We start from the raw sequence: 18,522 nt of genomic DNA on the forward strand, positions 1-18,522 counted from the left end.
AATGAAGTGTGAGCATTTATCTTATTTTAAATGACGGAAGGCCTCCTGAAATAGAGTTTATCTTGCTCCACCTTGAAATCAGTGAGGCATTGCTAATGATTTCACATCTTCAAATAGTTCTGTGAATTGTGCTGGTGTCACAATACTAAAATATACACACTTAATTTAAGTAATGCTTTTCATGTCTGTTGATTTTCATAGATCTATTGACCAAAATAAGTCAACCTAAAGAACAAGTTATAGCTTTAATATACTTGGTGAAATAAATCGTTCATGTTGCTTGGGGGTGTTTTTGGCCAAAATGTGTATTTATGATATTCAGATTAGTCTTGCTTCTATCAAATTCCTCAAAGAAGAAAGTAATTTAATGTCCTAAATATTTAAAATCAAATACAATTTCAAAAAAAAACACAAAACACACTATAATAAAAATAAGTTCTTTTATGCCAGAGCAGTCTGATTTACCTCAAAGTAAATTTCTCCAATGACTTTAAACTTCTGCATTCCATGCATATTTGATGTACTTACTTGAATCATGCACATGCCATAAAACACAATTGTTTAAAACTTCTCATTAAAAGGAGTAGTAGCATTGGAAATTAATTATATTTTCCTAGTAAGATATTACAGAAAGCAATATTATGCGGACAGCTTTAACAAATAGTCATAAACAGTTTGCTGATCATGGAAGGGTTTTTTGTTGTTGTTGTTGTTGTTGTTTTTTTTTTGTCTCTGCATCAATTTGTAACTACTGTAAAAGTAGAACTTTATCTTTTTTTTTCTTTTTTCTTTTTTCTTTTTTTTTTTTCTTTTTTCTTTTAAGATTCTTTTATGTCCCTTTCAACACACAGACACACACACACACAAAACCTCCCACAGTACAAATTCAATGGACAGACAGGATGTATGGGAAACTAAAGTGTGTATCAAATATGATCTAATAAAATATATTCCAGTCTTCTATGTCTTGTGCAGAGACACATGGACACGATACATGTACAAGTGTGAAGCACTGACACTGGTGAATTGTTTTAAGAAAACTGACTTACCTTCTTGTAGGCACACAGGTTTATCACTTGGTTTCCAGCTCAGGGAGCCATTAAAGTGTCTCACACAAAGTTTTTTTGAAGTACCATTAAGCCTGTATCCTTCTTGGCAATGAAACCGGACTACCACACTTTCAAAGAAGACACCTGCACTGGGTGTCTTGTATCCATGTTCAGGAGCTCCAGGATCAGCACAAGCATGTAGGTCATCGAACCCTATATCAGACAAAGATACAAACTATGTTCATTTCACTCCTCATGCAGCTATAGTCACACTCATCCTAGGCGTTTTCATTTGATTTTTAATCTTCTTGGGGGCCTCACATTTTTCATTAATGACCACTGTCAACCCTACTTGGGTACTGCGTACTCCAGACTCGGGAGAGGACCAGCCTCCAGCTACTGCACAAATACTTGGGTGACACAAATAATTCCATCTTGTTAGGCAGCTATGGAGGAAGTAAGGTCAACCACACTCCTCGATAGCTGACCTGTAGAAACATAAACCACTTGACCCAACCTACCTGCGGGGATTGCTCAGTAATGTATCTGTAATTACTCTTGGGGGCTATGGGATTCTGGAGTTCTGGTACAGTCACTGGAAAAAATAATAATGTGTCAGAAGCATAGAGGAAGAGAAAAAGAAAAGGACATGAAGCCTAACTGTCATCCAAAGACATAGTAACTAAAACAGAAGATAAACTGCTAGGTACAGGGAGATTCTGATTTATCTGGGAGATTTACCACAGGAAAAAAAAGACAGTGTGATGTCGCATATATATGTGTTCCTCCTATGAAGTGGGTTTGGTGACCCTACTAAATTCTTAAAACAGTGTTATGGGAGTTCTGTATTGCTGCGTTAATGCCAGAAAGGAGCTTGTAAAGCCATTTATAGCCACAAAAATAACTGTAAAATAACAAACAAAAAGCCAACAGTTGCAATCATAAAATGGACTATTTGTCACTTAATCAAAACCATTTCAATGTCATTTGCATAAACTGAAGCTTTTTTATGCTGCAAATCAACAAATGTTTAGTGCAGTACTCAACAAATACTGTGTACTAAAATAGCAAAATAGCTTAGCAGGAGGAAGAGCAGAGGGGCAATTAATACTGGTAGGAAGGGAGGGATGCTTGGAAAAATTGTAAATCATCACATTTTGGCATTAATGGTTTGATTTTAAGATAGTGGCATCAGAGAGCCTCACCTACTTCTTGGGTGATAAGCATGAAGTGTGGTACAGTCAGGGAGTATATATTACAGTCGACTATTTTTCAAAATAAATTTGTTTCCTGAGACTAAATCATGCTGTCCAGTGAAGGGCTCAGGAAAGTCAACCAGAGGGGACAGCGTTTTCCTGTCTCCCTCCATACCACACCTGCTTGTATGTGGGTCAAGGACACTGTGCTGAACTGCCCCCACCAGACTGTGATTTCCAGAAGGTGACCTGAGACTTGAGATGGCCAGAGCCAAGTCTGAATGCCTGCATGTCAGAGAGAGCCATCACCTACACCCAGCCTCTACCCCTCCACAGCGCTTCTATATTGGGGTACTTCACCTAAAGAGCTGTCATTATTGTCCCCTCTTTTCAGAGCACCTGCTTTTATCTGGTTTTACTCCTCCATCCAGTGAAGTTTATCAGAAGGAAAGAAAGGTCAATGCAATAGCCAAGTGAAACCAATCTCTGAACTTTATGTCTGCTCATCAGCCAATGGACCAAAACCTCCAGTGCAAACCGCCCAAGACTCTGTAATTTGCTAGCATGATGAAGAAGGAGAAAAACAGTCATCATGTTCAGGATTATATGCTGTATACAACACTTAATAATAGAGAAGTGCTGCACATTTTTACTGGAGATTAAAAAGAAACCTCTTATTCTTCAGGCACCAAACTTACATCTTTCAATAAAGTCAGTGATGATCTTAATTAATTTTCCATTAAGCCAAGGGATAACATGACATTTAGTTCATTTCTGTTACTTTGGTAACCTCAGAACTTGCAGTCAGGCAAAGAATATTATAACCTGCCTTGATCTTTTTTTACTAACTGCTTCAGGGAAAAGTACACAAATTGTCCACTAAACCTCTGCAACAACAGTAAGAATAAAACCAAAACAAAAAGAATTGTGCTAAGGTCACATGCAATTTACAGAGAAAAAAAAAAAAAAAAAAAAAAAGAGTTTTCATTAGTTCAAATCAAAGTTAGAGATTTTGGGACTGTCAGCACAAAATCCAACATGGAAGGCTAGAGTTTTTTCCCCTGGTGCAGCTTAATTCAGTGACCCTATTGCCACTTTCCTGGTGACCTTTCACAAGCAAAGATTTTCATTCCTCCTAGGGATCATTTTGCAGTAAGTTGATCTCTTAGGTTGCTTTTCTCTTGAGCACACTTTGTGAGCAGACAATGCAATACCCTAGGGGAACTCCCAAGAAGGAACTGAAACATGAATGGAAGAATTAAATGATGTACCCTTAGTTTCTATAAACCCAGCAGTCAGCTGTTGTTCAGCTACAGAATAATATACGACACATGGAATTAGCATGGGATCACTGTATTTCCATTGCTTGTTCCTGAAGAAAGGAAAAAGGAAAAAGTTTCATGGAATAGCTGGCACATGCAATAGGGTGTGCTGAGTATTTCAATACCTTATTTGGCTGAGAGTTAAGTCCATCATTATTGTTATTATTATTTTTTCATTTTAAGTATGAAGCCTCTGGTACAATATTCAAGAACAACAATGCTAAAAGATTCAACTGCAGTCCAGTTGTCCTTAATGAGACCAGAGCTGGTCCTTTACATTGCAGTAATTTCTATATGATCTCATTTTGCTAAGCTCAACTCTGTCTTGTCAAAAAATAAGTGAATGCGTGTCTCTGATAAAATAGATCTTGGTACATTACATCTTTTTTTTTCTGATGATCTTTAGTTTCTTTCCCTTTTCAATGTTTTAAGAGCAGCTGCTCAAAATGCTGATATAGGGATATGAGGTTGTATCTTTGTTGTTTTTTTGTTGTTGATTTTTTAATTTTTTATTTTTTTTTAATGGCAGGAATAATGTTATATCACAGACTGGAAATCTTTTCTTTGCCACCTTTAGAACTCGAAGAAACCAGCCAAGAAAAAGTTTCCAGACAGATCTATAAGATAAATCTTTGGGGAAAACAAAACAAAACAACAAAAAAAAAAAAAAAAAAAAAAAACCTTTTGTTTATAGCAGAAAGGTGTTATCTAGCAGGAAAGAGTATATCAAGTAAGTTAAAAAATAACAGAATTACAGTGAATTCTATTTCTTCAATGATTCATTAGGCTGACTAGAATGAAATTTTACTTTGTCCCCTGGGCTGTCTTCATGGTTAAAAAGGGGCAAAAGTGAATTATCAGCACCTACAAGACAAAAACTACACAGCACACTTGTCAAATGAAGCAGTAGATTTTCATGCTATCTACAACAGCAAAAATTTAGTAAGACCAGCAGCCATCTTCATAATTAGCACTGTATCGCTAGCAATGGTTTTATGGGATGCTATCATATGGTGTTAAATCCCTAAGGACCACACAATTAGTGCTGAAACCGATTACTTCAGTAATCTGAATTGCTTAATATTTAATCTAACTAGCAGACTTCATGTATCATGGCATCTTTAAGGAATATGGGTTAAAATACAGTGAGCAATAATGCTTTCTGATGAGACTCAGGAGTACACAAGCTCATTATCACCAGTAAAACATGTAGTTGATACAGAACGCATTTTGGTTGTGGTATTTACCATATTTCTAATGCTGGACCATCAGGAGGTCATCACAAAACAGCAATGCTCTTTACCTGGATAAAGCACAAGTATTTTATATGGGTTTTTACTTACCTAAATTACTTGCTATAGTCAGTCAGATAAAAGTGATGGCAAATGAATGAGAAGACTGAAAAACAAGCAGTGCTTTCCTTGGGGTGTAAAATGGACCATTACTGTCCATTTGAATGGAATGTAGTACTGGAATTCTGCATTGTTCTCTCACATAAAATGATTCATCTCATCTCTTATTGAAAAAGCCCAAAATATCAGAAACAAGTTATCTGACAAAATGACATAACTTTCCAAATCCTGTTCACTTCTGAATTAAAATAACAGCTCTTCATACTTCTGTATTTTTTCACTCCTACTGCAAATCCATCCGGCAGACTTATATCAGCTCAGAGTCTTAATAAAATATTCTGATCAGAGGTTCAATGTGAGTATTGCCATTAACAGACTATTCCTTTGGAAAACAGAATTTATGAAGTCTGTAAACTGGCAAATTGTTTGTTGACAAATAGAGCTATTCCTATCCTCAGTGCTAGAACCATATAGACACATTTAACCACATTTGTATGTCTGTGAGCAGCTCGTTCTGTCTGAAGTGAGCAGCAAAGATAGTCACTTTCCAACACTAGAAGAGCACTGCCAACAGAAGTGAAGTGGACAGAAAGGCCAGGGGTAAATAACTTATCTGTGATCATGTGAAATCATCACAGCCACAGCTGAATTTTAGATGTGCCTGAAGAAATGCAGGAGGAAGAATCCTTCAGCTTTCCCATCATTCTGCATTTCTCAGCATCTTTTTCTCAATTTCATCTTTTGTTTTCCTTGTTTCTGTCTTCCCTCCCCTCACCTCCATACCTTACAACACCTGGTAAATTCATGCTGCTTTTGAAGTTATTTCTAATCAAGATTTGATGCAATTATTTGCCTCTAAAGCTGCCATATAGCAGTTCGCTGACAAACTGCTGATGCTTGTTACCTCAGAAATGGCTGCACTCGCTCCTGAACAGAGATACCACTTTCATTTCAGTGTGTTACATGCACACTGTGAAGAAAAAGTGATATATAATGTGTAATAATATTCAAGATATATTGGGGCTCCCTAAATCAGCAAATTCTGTCTGTCTCAGGGGTGCTAGAGGGACTCAGAGGCTTTACAGCTTGTGATAGGACGAGATTGTTTGCGAACACGTTTTATAAGAAGTCTGTAAACACTGCAGAAGTGGGGTATCTTAGGCCAGCTCTGAGTAGAAAGCTGTATTAGGAATAAAACAGAAGGGCCACAAGTGCAAACATGCCAAGGGCTTGCTTGTCTCATACAAAGGAAAAATCATTTTCATCCCTTTAACAGTTTCTGCCCTGTTTATGTGAAAGCCACACAGGCACAGCATTTTGTGCCTGTGGCTGTTTATGCTTCCTTGCCATCAATGATGTTAATTGAACTATCCACATACTACTGTAACAAGAAAAGGAAGGATGTGCTTAGATTAGCATCTAGCCTTGAAAGCCAAATGAAATTATAAACCTGTAATTTCATTAGTGAAATGCTTGCTAAAATTGAAACTCTGTTTGATTCCTTAAGGGTCACTAGTGCTTAAGCTTCCCCGAGGCTTCAGCAGCCTTGTGTAACTCTGCCCTGTTTAAGATGTGAATCACAGCCTCCCTGGCTATCCTTGCAGAACACGCTCGCAACTTCAGTGCAGTTTAATATCCCTTGTTACTCAGCTGAGCCTTATCCAGGGCAGCATAGCAAGCCACCTGAAGAAAGGGAGCTGTTCAAATTACCAAAGAGCTCTGGGGGCAGATACTTTGCTTAAGTCACAAGTTAGTCTGTAAAATCAAGAACACCATTAAGCTTTTTTTTTTTTCTTTTTTTTTTTTTCCCACATAACCCAGGAGTGTGAGAGCAGAACAATGGGTAAATCACTGTGTAATGCAGTTCATGGGCATGAAAACCATTCGTATGCAATAAAAACATGAATATGCAAGCCCTGCACAAGGGGCAACAGGTCCAAGAGAGACAACCAATTCCTGAAAAGGATGAAAGGCTTTCTCATTTGCAATACCTTATTTTTATTATTCCACTTCATATCCTCTTCTCGCCCATCCCTGTGTTCTCAAGCTTCCTTCCCTCTAACTAACCCCAAACCAAATCACCACCTGCCCTTGCACCCTCCTATTGTCTTCCATGCTCCGAAATCTTATACCCTGTCAGGCTCACCACCTCTCTTGCTCCCCTTCACAACACCAGACAAGGACACCCAACCCATGTGCTCACCCCTCCGCTGAGTTTTGCACGCTGAGCCAGAGCACAGATCCTGGTGCCACCACTGCCACCACATGCACCTCACCGTGAAGTGCCTTGCACACCATGTCGGGTGTTTGTGCCTCTGTTTAGCAGTGCTCACTCTGTACTGTGGGGACACATGGGGTCCTCCCTCCCCATGAGGATGGCAGCCCCCAGACACTCTGCTGCATGGTCCCACTGGAGGAGCAAAATGATGGAGCAGCGACGCAGAGATGCTCCTAAGAGCCATGGTCAGTTCAACCTTAAAATCCCAACTCAGGCATGACAAGTCCCTGGGCACTCCTGTGCTAAACCAAACTGACATCTCCCGGGAGAGCCTCAGAAGGCTCTCTCCCTCCAGAGAGGGCACAGGGGAGGGAAGGTGAGGAGCTGCAGCCAGGACAAACCAACAACAGGGGACAGGAAGGGTCTTCCAAGCATCGTGCTGGAGCTGCTGCTGCTCAGGAAACTCAGCAGGAGGAAAGAGCGAAGGAGCTGCATACGTATGGCAGGTTCAAGGGCCCTGCATTGATGACAGGGCAGAATGTAATAGCAACACCTTTAATTCAGAGGCCGTGCCTTCAATTAGCTATTCAAATTACACTTCCAGACTCAGGGATGTTGGCACACCTCAGCTGCTGTCTGACCAGCATAAAACAGAAGAGAACAAGCAAAATTTTCTATCCATAGAGGTGATGAAAATTTATAATTTTGAATGTGAATGTTGATACAGGATTCTTCCTTTTGTTACCTCCACATGAAGGTAATGCATAAGGAAATGCTACTTAAAATTGCTGGAAAATGAAGACGGTGTAGAATAAAATTAGCGGAACACTTCAGTAATCCCAAAAGAATCTCTGAAAAATGCACTGGTTTCTTCTTGAAAATGAGTTTCTTCTAATTAATATCTTAAACAGCACAAGGCTGTCCCTTTAATCATATCTTCTTCTTGCAATTAATATAGCTATGTCATCTTTGTAAATAAGCCATTTCATTTATAATGCAAGAAGCACTTATTGTTTACAGCCTTTTGTAATCTCACAAGTCTGGATGCATAATTTATGAATCCTTACAAAATGTCACATGCTATTCTGTGGCCCTCTGAACCTAACATCACTTAAATAAAATCAAAAAGCAGAAAATAAATCTGCCAGTGGTTCTACTGGCAGTATAGTTTATGTTTCTGTTACAGAAATTTACCCTATCTGTCCTGGGGTATGAGTCAACTTGTCACAAAAATCCCACAACCTCTTCCCAGTTCCTACATTTTTAAACTGGATGATTAGCTTTTGAACAACTCCATTTAAAATGATTACACTTGCATGCTGAGGTCTAGAGGCCTGTTGAACTCAAGCATTAGGCAGAAATAACTACAAGCCTGAAACCAGAGCTTGCTCAGTTTTTTGCATATATAATATAAATATCTTATTCTTTTCCATTTATTCAGAAAGTTCAGTTTAATCACTGATTCTGTTCAAGCTGCAAACTCTAGTAGGGGTTCAAAAAATTTAAAACTATGTTTTTCTTTTCTATCGTGTGAAAAAGAATCACATAAGAATTAGTGACAACTTCCAGTTCAATTTCTCTTTTACAGATAATATTTCAGGTTTATAAGTACATTTTAAATATAAAATATGCTTAGATATACTTACTTTTGTGCATATATATAATACCTGTTAATTTTAACTACTTATAAATGGTTCTTCTTCAAAATGTTATTTCCATAATTTTTATCTGAACCGAGTATCAATGAATTAGAACTTCAGACAAAAACACTTCAACATAGATTATGAGTCTTTTAAAATAATCAAATGATGAAAAAACAACAAAACAAGCCTCCTGAAACCAAGAATGCAGTAAATGTATACTAAGCTCTCTATGTGCTTCAATAAATGGACACGTACCTCACACATTCTCCTATTCAGCTTAAGGAACTGTAATAAAGGTGATACTTGCCAATATGAGTTTGCTTCATGGTGACCCATAAAACCATCATAAGGAATTAAATATGTACAACCCCCTAATACAAAACATTAATACATCACTTATGCCAAGATTTCCTTTTTAATGATTTAAATAAATAGATGAGCTCATTATTTTCTTTTAAATCAACCAACCCTACCTATTTTTCCATCCTCATATATAATGCTTTATATATCATATGTCTAATGATTTCATTAGAGTTGCAATATTGTCGATGAGGGAATCCAGCCTTAGGTCACTAAACAGGATTAACAACACAGAAAGCTACTAATAAAAAGTGCCAAATAAAGTAAAGATATGCTCCCATAATTTTAAGAATGTTATTGGCCTGAGGTGTTTTTAAAAAGCATTATCTATGTATTGCTGTTTATCAGTCCCATATTTTCAGTACTCTGGAAAGAATTAATTACCTTTACCAAGAGTTAGTTTAAACATTTTTAGTCTAGACATGCATCCCTTAGGAAATATAACAAAAACAAAAACAAAATAAAAAACACCATAAAGAATGAATCATGAGCTAGTTACTATAGTAATACTCTCCTCGACCAATAGCATATAATATTATTCATCATAGCAAATCCAAAGCAGTGAAATGTCACTTACACCATTCAGCAGAGATCCTTGTTTCTATAATGCAGAAATCAAATACACAGAAGAAGGAGCTGGGGGCTTGATATTTATCCTCTATTCAGTTACAGACTTCCCTATATAATGCTGTATTTTTATTGTATGCACTAGTATGGTAATTCAACAATTTTTGTTTTTCAGTTGTGTAATAGAAATTGATTTTATACTTTCCCAAGAACAGGCAGATTTGCATATTGGGACAATCAGGATTAATGTGTGAATATTTTCATATTAAACTTATTAATAAAGTGTACACTAGAGATGACTGAGCAATAAGGGATTTAAAAAGCTGGTACATACTTAAAGCAGGTGAGCAGACAGACACTATTTCCAGCTTTTGCACTTGATTCATTATCACAAGTCCTCTGATGCTTCTGGATACTCTGACACCCCTTCTGCCCTACAGTATTACATTCTGTATATACCTATCCATGAAACCGTGACCTTTCTTCTTAGATGTAGGCCTCATCACAGTTATCCATTCTTTATTTGTATTTTCCTCTGAATTTTCTAATGTGTCCTATTTGAGAAATATCTGGAAGTCTGCAATAATGCAGAACTCATCTGCTTGTCTTTTGAGAAGATTTGAGCAATGGAAGCAAAAGTAAAAAAAAAAAAAAAAATTGAGCAAAAGCAAAAAAAAAAAAATTTGAGCAAAAGAGGATTTGAGAAAATTTGAGCAAACTAAAAGGGCAAGAAGCAGATGCTTTTCTTGCTGGTGACTTATTTGGTTAGCCTTGTGAAGCTGGGGCATTATTTACCTCTATGTCAAGAAGATGGAAAGAAAGATAAGGTGGTTTTGCTGGTTCACCAGATATCTACCAAATAATTGTGCTTTTCAAATTTGTTCCACACTGTAAAACAGTTATACTCAAATAAGTCTTTCAGAAAGGAAACAGATAATATCCACCAGAAAAAAAAAAAAAAAAAAAAAAATGAAACAACAACAACAACAACAAACAAACAAACAAAAACACTGACTGATTTTAGCTCCTATATGGAAGGGAAACTTCTGATTTCTTTCTATATTGAAAAGTGGTTTCATGTGCCTATGTTTTGCTAATACTGCTAGCATTAAGATTTTAGATTGTTGTTTCCCTTCACCAGAATGCATTAAATGAAGAAAAATGAAACAAAGTTTGCTTGTTATTTTAAAAGAATGAAAGAAAAACATAAGATTGTATAGAAAAGAAGCAGGGACCCAGTTTGGCACAAGTAATGAAGCATTGTCATCATATTAAAACAATTTTTATTTAACATTATTCATTTCAAATGCTCTGGGGTAAGTTATTCTGTCCATAGTGAAAAGACTGGAAAAAAATCAGAGGTAGGTTAAGATGATGCAGAAGCATATTTATTCTTTTCCTTTTGACTCAAAATTCCTCAGTAAATACAAAAGCAAACAAAACAAACAAACAAACAAACAAAAATAAATAACAACAACAAAGAAACACACCTATGACCCTGGAAAAACAACCTTAACATTTGTTCCAGACTCTGTTTAAATAGTTGGTTGGGAATGGGACTATAGCAGCAGATAATTTAGTTTCACAGCTTTCTTTGTTAAAAATGCCCCTGTATTCATGGTCATACTGCGGACACACATAGGAACAGTTGTACCCTCCTCTCCTCCCAGCTACGTCTTTCTACTCCTTCCCTGGTACCAGTGGGGTGAACTGGCTGAAAACAAGCCCTGCAATGCAAATTGTTGGCTGTGCTGATCGTGCTGGCCATCTGAGCACAGTCACCACATTGACAAGAGCAGGAGTGGAATGTGTGGTGGGGAGCAAAGGTGTAAGAAGTATTTTTCTGGTGCATTTTCCATTCAGATTGGCCCAGGTCAACAAAACCACACCTTCATGGAGTGACTTTGCACGTTGATAAAGGTCACAGTTAATCTTGCAATTACTGCTATTATTATGAAGAGTCCTCTAGACCTCTCTTTGACATGTCCAATAATTGGACCTTCTCTGCAGGGCACCTCCAAAACTATTTCAATGACAAACATCACAGACACAAGATTTGTAACAAGATTTTTAAGATGAAACCCTTTACTAATCATCAGTGTGTGAAGATCTCCATGGCCCAGTATTTCCCCTTTCAACAGAATGTTTCTTCTCTTGTAATTTTCTTACCAATTTTGCAGTTCTTCTATTAATCCAATCTTCACATAGACTTTCTCTGGTGGCAGTTTGCTAAAGTAAAGACAGACAATATTTGCTGCATTTCCCTTGCTTGATATCATCTCAGGAGATTAACCAATTAGTCTGACACAACCTTTCTTAATACATCTATGCTTTTTTTAAATATCATTCTTAATGTACCTCCAAGACTTTTAATTTCTATAATGTAGAAAAATTCTAAAATATTGTGAATTACTGAAGTGAGAGAACAAAGCGCCAGGCTGTCCAGATCATGGAGACTTATAATATATTTTTCTTATAAAATATTTTTTCTGTTTTTATCTGTGGGCTTTACAGATACTGTCTTAGGGCACCGCTGGAAGTCTCCCACCTTCAGTTATGTGAACTTATGCAGAACAGGAGGAAGCTGAGGACAGAAGAGAAACTGGAGGAGGAGCCGCAGGAGTGACTTGGCAAAGGCACAGAGATGGGATGTATTGACTTATAAAAATATGTTAGCCTGGAAACTGCCTGACAGCTTTTTGGGTGGTGCTACCACTAAGGGAGAAGACGTGAACACAAGAAGAAGCCTAGCAGGGTTCCCAGTTAGCTAAATAGGGAGCTAGCAAGGGATAAGAGGGAAGAGAAGGGGAACTCTCAGCCACAGACAGTGTTGCTGAGAGGAAGGGCAGTGCCTGAAACAAGTTGTTCAATGCCAGGAAGAAACTGAGGAGAGGCAGGACAGATTTGGAGGTTGGTAATATACCATGAGAGACTTCTCAAGGGTTAATGGCCTATCCTTTTGGAACAGAAGAACTTGGCGTGCCTTTCCTTTCCCTTCCTTTCCCTTCCTTGCCTTGCCTTGCCTTGCCTTTCCTTTCCTCCTGCTGATGGCTCTAAAAACTACATACTCCATACTGCATTGACAACAGAGAAGTTGAGACTGTCAGATGAAATCTAATGCACTTTATATAACATATACACTCTGCTATTAGGTACTTGAAAGATTGGGAGTTATGGAATTGATGTGCACAGATAATAGATAATGCTGAGCTATCTGATGCTCAAAATATTTCCATAAAAACCAATATGAAAATCACATATACTGGTTAAATTTAAAGACCATGGGCATCTGTTCTTCAGAAAGTGTTCACATCCCTTCCAATCATGAAAATAGATTCTCATCATTTTGAAGGACTAGAGGAAGAGAAAGAATAAGCTGTTATTTAATTTTTTATGGCACCATAAATTGACTAGCTGGGAGCTAGGAAAGTTCTGGAACTAGCAAAGAAATAATTTTTTGTTCTTATTCAAGGGATTAAGAGTTTTAACCACATAAACAATCAATTTGTTTAAAAGTTATTTTTCTTAATAGATATTAATTTGAGGATTTCTGCAGTTTTTCTTTCCCTAGAGTGTTAAATGGCTCTTTTCAGAGTAACAGCTGCAACAAACCTACTTAAAATAACAAGAAGGCGGTACACAGATCCATACATATGCTTTGCTAGAAACAGGCAGCATACCCAGATTTATATGTGTGCCAGTCCCCTAGGAAGTCATAATTGTGTTTGTTCTTTTAATAACTTTAGGCTCCAGTGATCAGAATAAAAATTCCATGCTGAAGCTAATGCTTCATCCTTGGTTCACCTTACTACCCTGAATTATGTAATAAGCAGACTTAAATAAATGCAGGAGTCTGGCTCCCGTCTTACACCATAGTCTCCAGCCATACATGTAATGGGTTGCCTGATTTAATTCAGGGTCTTTCATTTCAATGCTTACATTGCTTTTACAAAATATTTGGCTGAGCCATTTCTTTTTATAATAGCACAGATTTTCAGGCCTGCCTTCCAGTGTTCGATGAACTGCAGTCTCTACTAACACAAGAAACATACCAAGTTTCAGGACTTGCAAGAACAGTTGGGCTATTTGGACAATTATGTTCTTCCTAAGTATTATATCTACGCTTTACATCTCCAGCCTTATTCTGTAAACATGACCCAAAATACTGAGTCAGTTAAGCAGCTTATTAAGTAGGCATGGACTTTCAGTAGTTATTGTGACTACAGAATGTCAGTGTTAATCTTATGATAATAAATGATTTTTTTTACTCCTCTTTCCAGACTAGAAATCACTGTATAATGAAGACAGGCATGTATATTACCGGTTTACACAAAGGACATTGAGACAAACAGAAGTAAGTCAAAACCAGCATGGGCTAATGGCCTAGTGGTGAATAGAAAGCCAAACTCCCTTGTCAGCCAGAACTTTGTCCAACATGCTTTATTAAGGTTAACCTTTTTAAAGCTTAAAAGTGAGAAAGACTTGCCTATATATACTGTAATTTTCAGTTTCAAAAATTTCTTTTTATTATTATCTTTTTTTTTTTTTTTTTTTTTTTTTTTTTTTGTAATCTGACACTGTCCTGAGCCTCATTTGAGAGCAGAAGTGAACTGCTTTCAGAATTTCAGAAAATTTCTTCAGGTGTTGTAGGGTTAGACACACCTTCTTTCATTCTGTACAAAATTAATGGGTATTTTTTTTGCCTCCAATAGCTCCAAAATAGTTTCATACTAAGACTCTGAACTTGATGGTGGAAGAACATTGATGTAGGTCCTGCACTAGTTGCCAGTTACCTGCTGGGTGCCGCTTTCCAAAAATCTCTCTTTAGATGTTTTTCTTGGGTGGCCCCATAATCTGATTCTCTGACTATGTCTGAGGCTGTTGATAGACCCCATCACCAGCACTCAGCTTTGCCCCTCTGGCTTAGACTGTGTTGGTCGGTGACCTGGTTGTTGAGGGTATTACCACAGTGGGGTGACCCTCAGCTCCTGGCTTTTCCCACTCTGTGGAGCAGCCCTGCTCTCACTGCTCCCTGACACTTCACGCAGACTACATATGTCCCCAGTCCCCTTCTCTGCTTTGATTTCCTTTCTCTGTGAACTCTTCACCCTGTTCCTCATCAATGTATGTCCTTATTCATTGATGTAGGGACAATGTATGTCTCTATTCCCAGTTCTTTCTTTGCCCTACCTTTTCGTGCCTTTCTTCTGCATTCTCCCCAGGAGATACTTTAAGCTGCTTTGTTTTTTTCTCAGGCTTGAATTTGTCTTTTTATGACACCTCCTCATCCCCCATTTCTTTCCATGCATGTCCAGTTGTCTTTTAAACCCCTTCTCAAAGCCCCACTTATCTCATTTGTCCTTTCTTGGTGCCAGACCTAGCTGCTTTCCCTTTGGGAGTTGTTCTCTATAAGGCCTTTGAGTTTAAGCTGTAAAATCCAAAGAAAGAAAGCATCTTTCCACACTTGGTGGTCTCTTACGTAGTCTGTGCTATCTTAGCCTGCAAATGTTCATCTTTTAGTTAATTTTCTGTCTTCCTACAAAAAACACAGGCACTTTCTGGAGTTTCTCCACCTGCCATTAATCTCCAATGAATACAGTGCTGTACCTACAAACAGAGAGACTGCCACTGGTCTGATGTGCCTTAGTGCTGAGGTAAGAAACACTTGTTCCCAGTATGAAAAGAAGTACCTCTGGTCCTTATGACTGACTTGATCCATTATGCAGCCCACATGCTGCTCACCAGAGGTGAATCAATCACCACACATCAGGCAGGACTTACCTTCACAACCAGCTAACCTGTTAAGAGTTTCCACACTGAGATGGTGCTACGTGGTGTGAAGTGTATGTCTTGACCTAAAGCTCCTTCCCACTCACAAAGCATGACTGACCTCCATGTGTTTAGCCCTACTGTTCTCCTAAAATGCAGTGCCCTGTGCACTGTTAGAGTCATGTTGAAACTTGCTAATGGGCAAATTTATAGGAAAACAGCTTTACATTGTTATCTTAAGACTAAAAGAAAGGCTAAAGGATACAGATACAATAGTGTAAAGGCATAAATGCTAATCTCTTGTTTAGTAGCTCCCTTAACATCCCTTCCAAAGATGTTCAGCTTGCAGAATTGAAGATAGTTTTCATCACCCTGGTATTCACAGCACCAAAGCACTGCCCTGGTAAAAAACACCAGCAGGTACCATGTAAAACGGGCCAGATCTCTTACAAGGCTGCTTTCCCCACAGCTTGCTTTGCAGTACAGCAGCCTATGCTGGGAAGTGCAATTTACCCCCTCAGCCCAGATATTCCTCAGCCAAGAGGAAAAGGACCATTGCCACCTACTAACCCTTCTCAAACCAGTCTCTATGAGGAGGAACCTAAATGCTTTGCTAAATTAAGATTAGGTCTGGCTCAGTGTGCACAAATCTGCATGCCCCACGTGCTGCTCAGAAAGGAGGTGTGATTAAGGATAGAGCCTGTACACCACATGCATACATGCAGGTTCACATACATAAATGCATATCCTGAGCCGTAGCTTCAATGAAACCAGAGTATTGAAGGATTTGCTTAGGGACTTCACCTTTCTTCCTGCCTAGCTAATTCATTTATATTATGCGTAAACTTAACTTCTTAAACTCAGTTGAAAAGTCATTGTTATAATTATTTCCTGATTCTCCTAGGAAAATACAAAAGGATAAGTTCCTCTTGCATGTTCAGCACTTCATAAAACAATCCACTGTTTAGCTTTCTTGATGCCTTACTAGACGTGACACCTCATGGCTCCATTATCTTAATGAAAATAACCATATTTACACATGTCCTTGGTCTTAAAACTCAGCACTTTTCCCATTTCATAGATGCAATTATGCTTACTGTATATCACAAGCACAATACATAAGACTAATTGAAAATGGAGTGAAGATTGAGGTAAAAGGATTGTATTCCATGGAAAAATTGAGAGAATTCTCATACATCTTAAAGCTTCTGTAAGCATTACGGTCTTGAAACACTTCAGCTTTCTCTTAGGTAGCAAGGGATACTGTCTCAACTCCATCAGCTGTTCTATAAAGTATGAAGGAATTACAAGAACAGATAGTCTGAGTTGGGATGAATTAAGCATTGGTGTGTTTTTGTTGTTGTTGTTGTTGTTGTTTTGGAAGTCATTTAATCAGGAATCAGGTAAACTTAATCTAACAGTCAAAAATCCCATCTAGTTACACTTACTTTTGAAATATAACATACCCAAATGAGAGAGGAAATCGTTTAGTGGCATTTATAACAGTAATGAAGAGTTACAGTCTTTTTATAATGACATTTTGCAATACATTTTCACTTTTGGGAGTAAGCTTTTGAAGTATTTTAATCTGTCTCATTTACCGTTCAGCAAAACTGTGTAATCCTCATGAGTATCAGGCCTGTATATAAATCAGGTAATAACCTGCAATTACCTTTCCATCTTGGTTTTATTTACATTGTAGATACAACACTTCTTCAAAATTCCACCAGCCAGTGGGAATTTGCTGAATGACATCCACTGGGCCATCTAAAGATGTTTTGCAGTGACTCAGGACTGTGCTGTTTGGAGGCAGACTTCAGTAGCTGAAGGGGAGCAGCAGGCTGTGAAGACCAGACGAGTACAGCATTCAAACTGAAACCTTATGAGTATTTGTTCATGGCCTACAGAAAGTGGATGGATGGTATAAGCTCCCTGTGTACAAACAGGAATGGCCTTGCTTAAAACTAGCCTCTGCTTTGGCATATAGAGGAGATGTCAAGCCCGACTTTTACTGCCATAAGATCCCTGGAAGCTCCTTTAAACTGGTGCCTATACAGCCAAGGTATTGTGGCTTCACACAGTAGTGCGTGGCAGCTCAGCTGCAGCACCAGACTGTGCATGTGCTTCACCCAGGAGATGAAATGCATTGGGTTTAACTTCTTTCATCAAGACTATTTGCCAGATGGATTCCTAGCAAACAACAGGACTGAGATGTTGAATTATTTTTACATATGCTCTAAAAGCTTGGGAAAAAAATACAAAAGAAGTAACAAATAGGAACTGGGTGATACATATTTTGAATGCAACATCATTATTTCAAAGTATGTTTGTACATAACAATTCTATTTTTTATTTTTAAGAAAAGTCAAACTTTACAGTAGTTTCCCAGGCTAGGCAAGATAACAAATCTAATTTTTTAAATAATCGAAAAAAGAGGCTGTGTTTTCAAACAGTAAATCTCATGGTCTGTTCCTATCTGAATGTACTGCTCCGTAGCAGTGGTGTATGAAATGTGTTAAATTAAAGCTCATAGTGTGCTGCAAATCCTTCAACTATCCCTGAAAGAAACTACCTTTTTCTTCCTCCATATGGATCTACATTTCTGCTCCTGCATGAGAGATGTATTGTTATTATTGCTTCTTTTGGTTTGGAATTCCAATCTTATGGGCACTGTGTGTCTTTGCCTCACCCCCCCCCTCCCCTTTTTTTAAAAACAAAAGCCAAATTAAGTTAATGTAGCCACCAGAGGGAGCCTCTGATAGCTTTATACAGAATTAAAAGATATTGAAAGTGACAGAGAAATTAATGAAAATAATTATAGTTGAGAAATTGAGTTCCGAGAAGCAGCAGTTTTGCCTCAAGACCAAATTCTATTTCAGTGTAAGGTTTTGTAAAAAGATGTAATTTATAGTATAACTTGCTCCCTTAAAAATGGAAAGCAAGAGGAAGGACAAGAATCTGCCTGTGAGCAGGCCAACTTTGATTAACAGTTGCCTCATCTGAAAATTCAGTAACTCTTCAGTCTCAGTGAGTTGCTACAGGCGAT

The 18,522-nt window shown here is 37.9% G+C and overlaps 1 protein-coding gene across 2 annotated transcripts in view; it reads right to left on the bottom strand.

Annotated features, from left to right (window-relative positions):
• SUSD4 (sushi domain containing 4) overlaps positions 1-18,522 on the bottom strand; it is a 73,525-nt gene that overhangs the window by 28,720 nt on the left and 26,283 nt on the right. For both annotated transcript variants that reach the window (XR_011808096.1, XM_027453076.3), the window contains exon 2: positions 1,050-1,262. Coding sequence is in view for 1 of the 2 variants with exons in the window: in XM_027453076.3 (XP_027308877.2) it covers positions 1,050-1,262 (213 nt within the window). In the remaining variant the exon portion in view is untranslated. The remainder of the gene's footprint in view (positions 1-1,049; positions 1,263-18,522) is intronic.

Source organism: Anas platyrhynchos, chromosome 3 (assembly GCF_047663525.1).
Source record: "Anas platyrhynchos isolate ZD024472 breed Pekin duck chromosome 3, IASCAAS_PekinDuck_T2T, whole genome shotgun sequence".
Classification (NCBI taxonomy): Eukaryota; Metazoa; Chordata; class Aves; order Anseriformes; family Anatidae; genus Anas; species Anas platyrhynchos.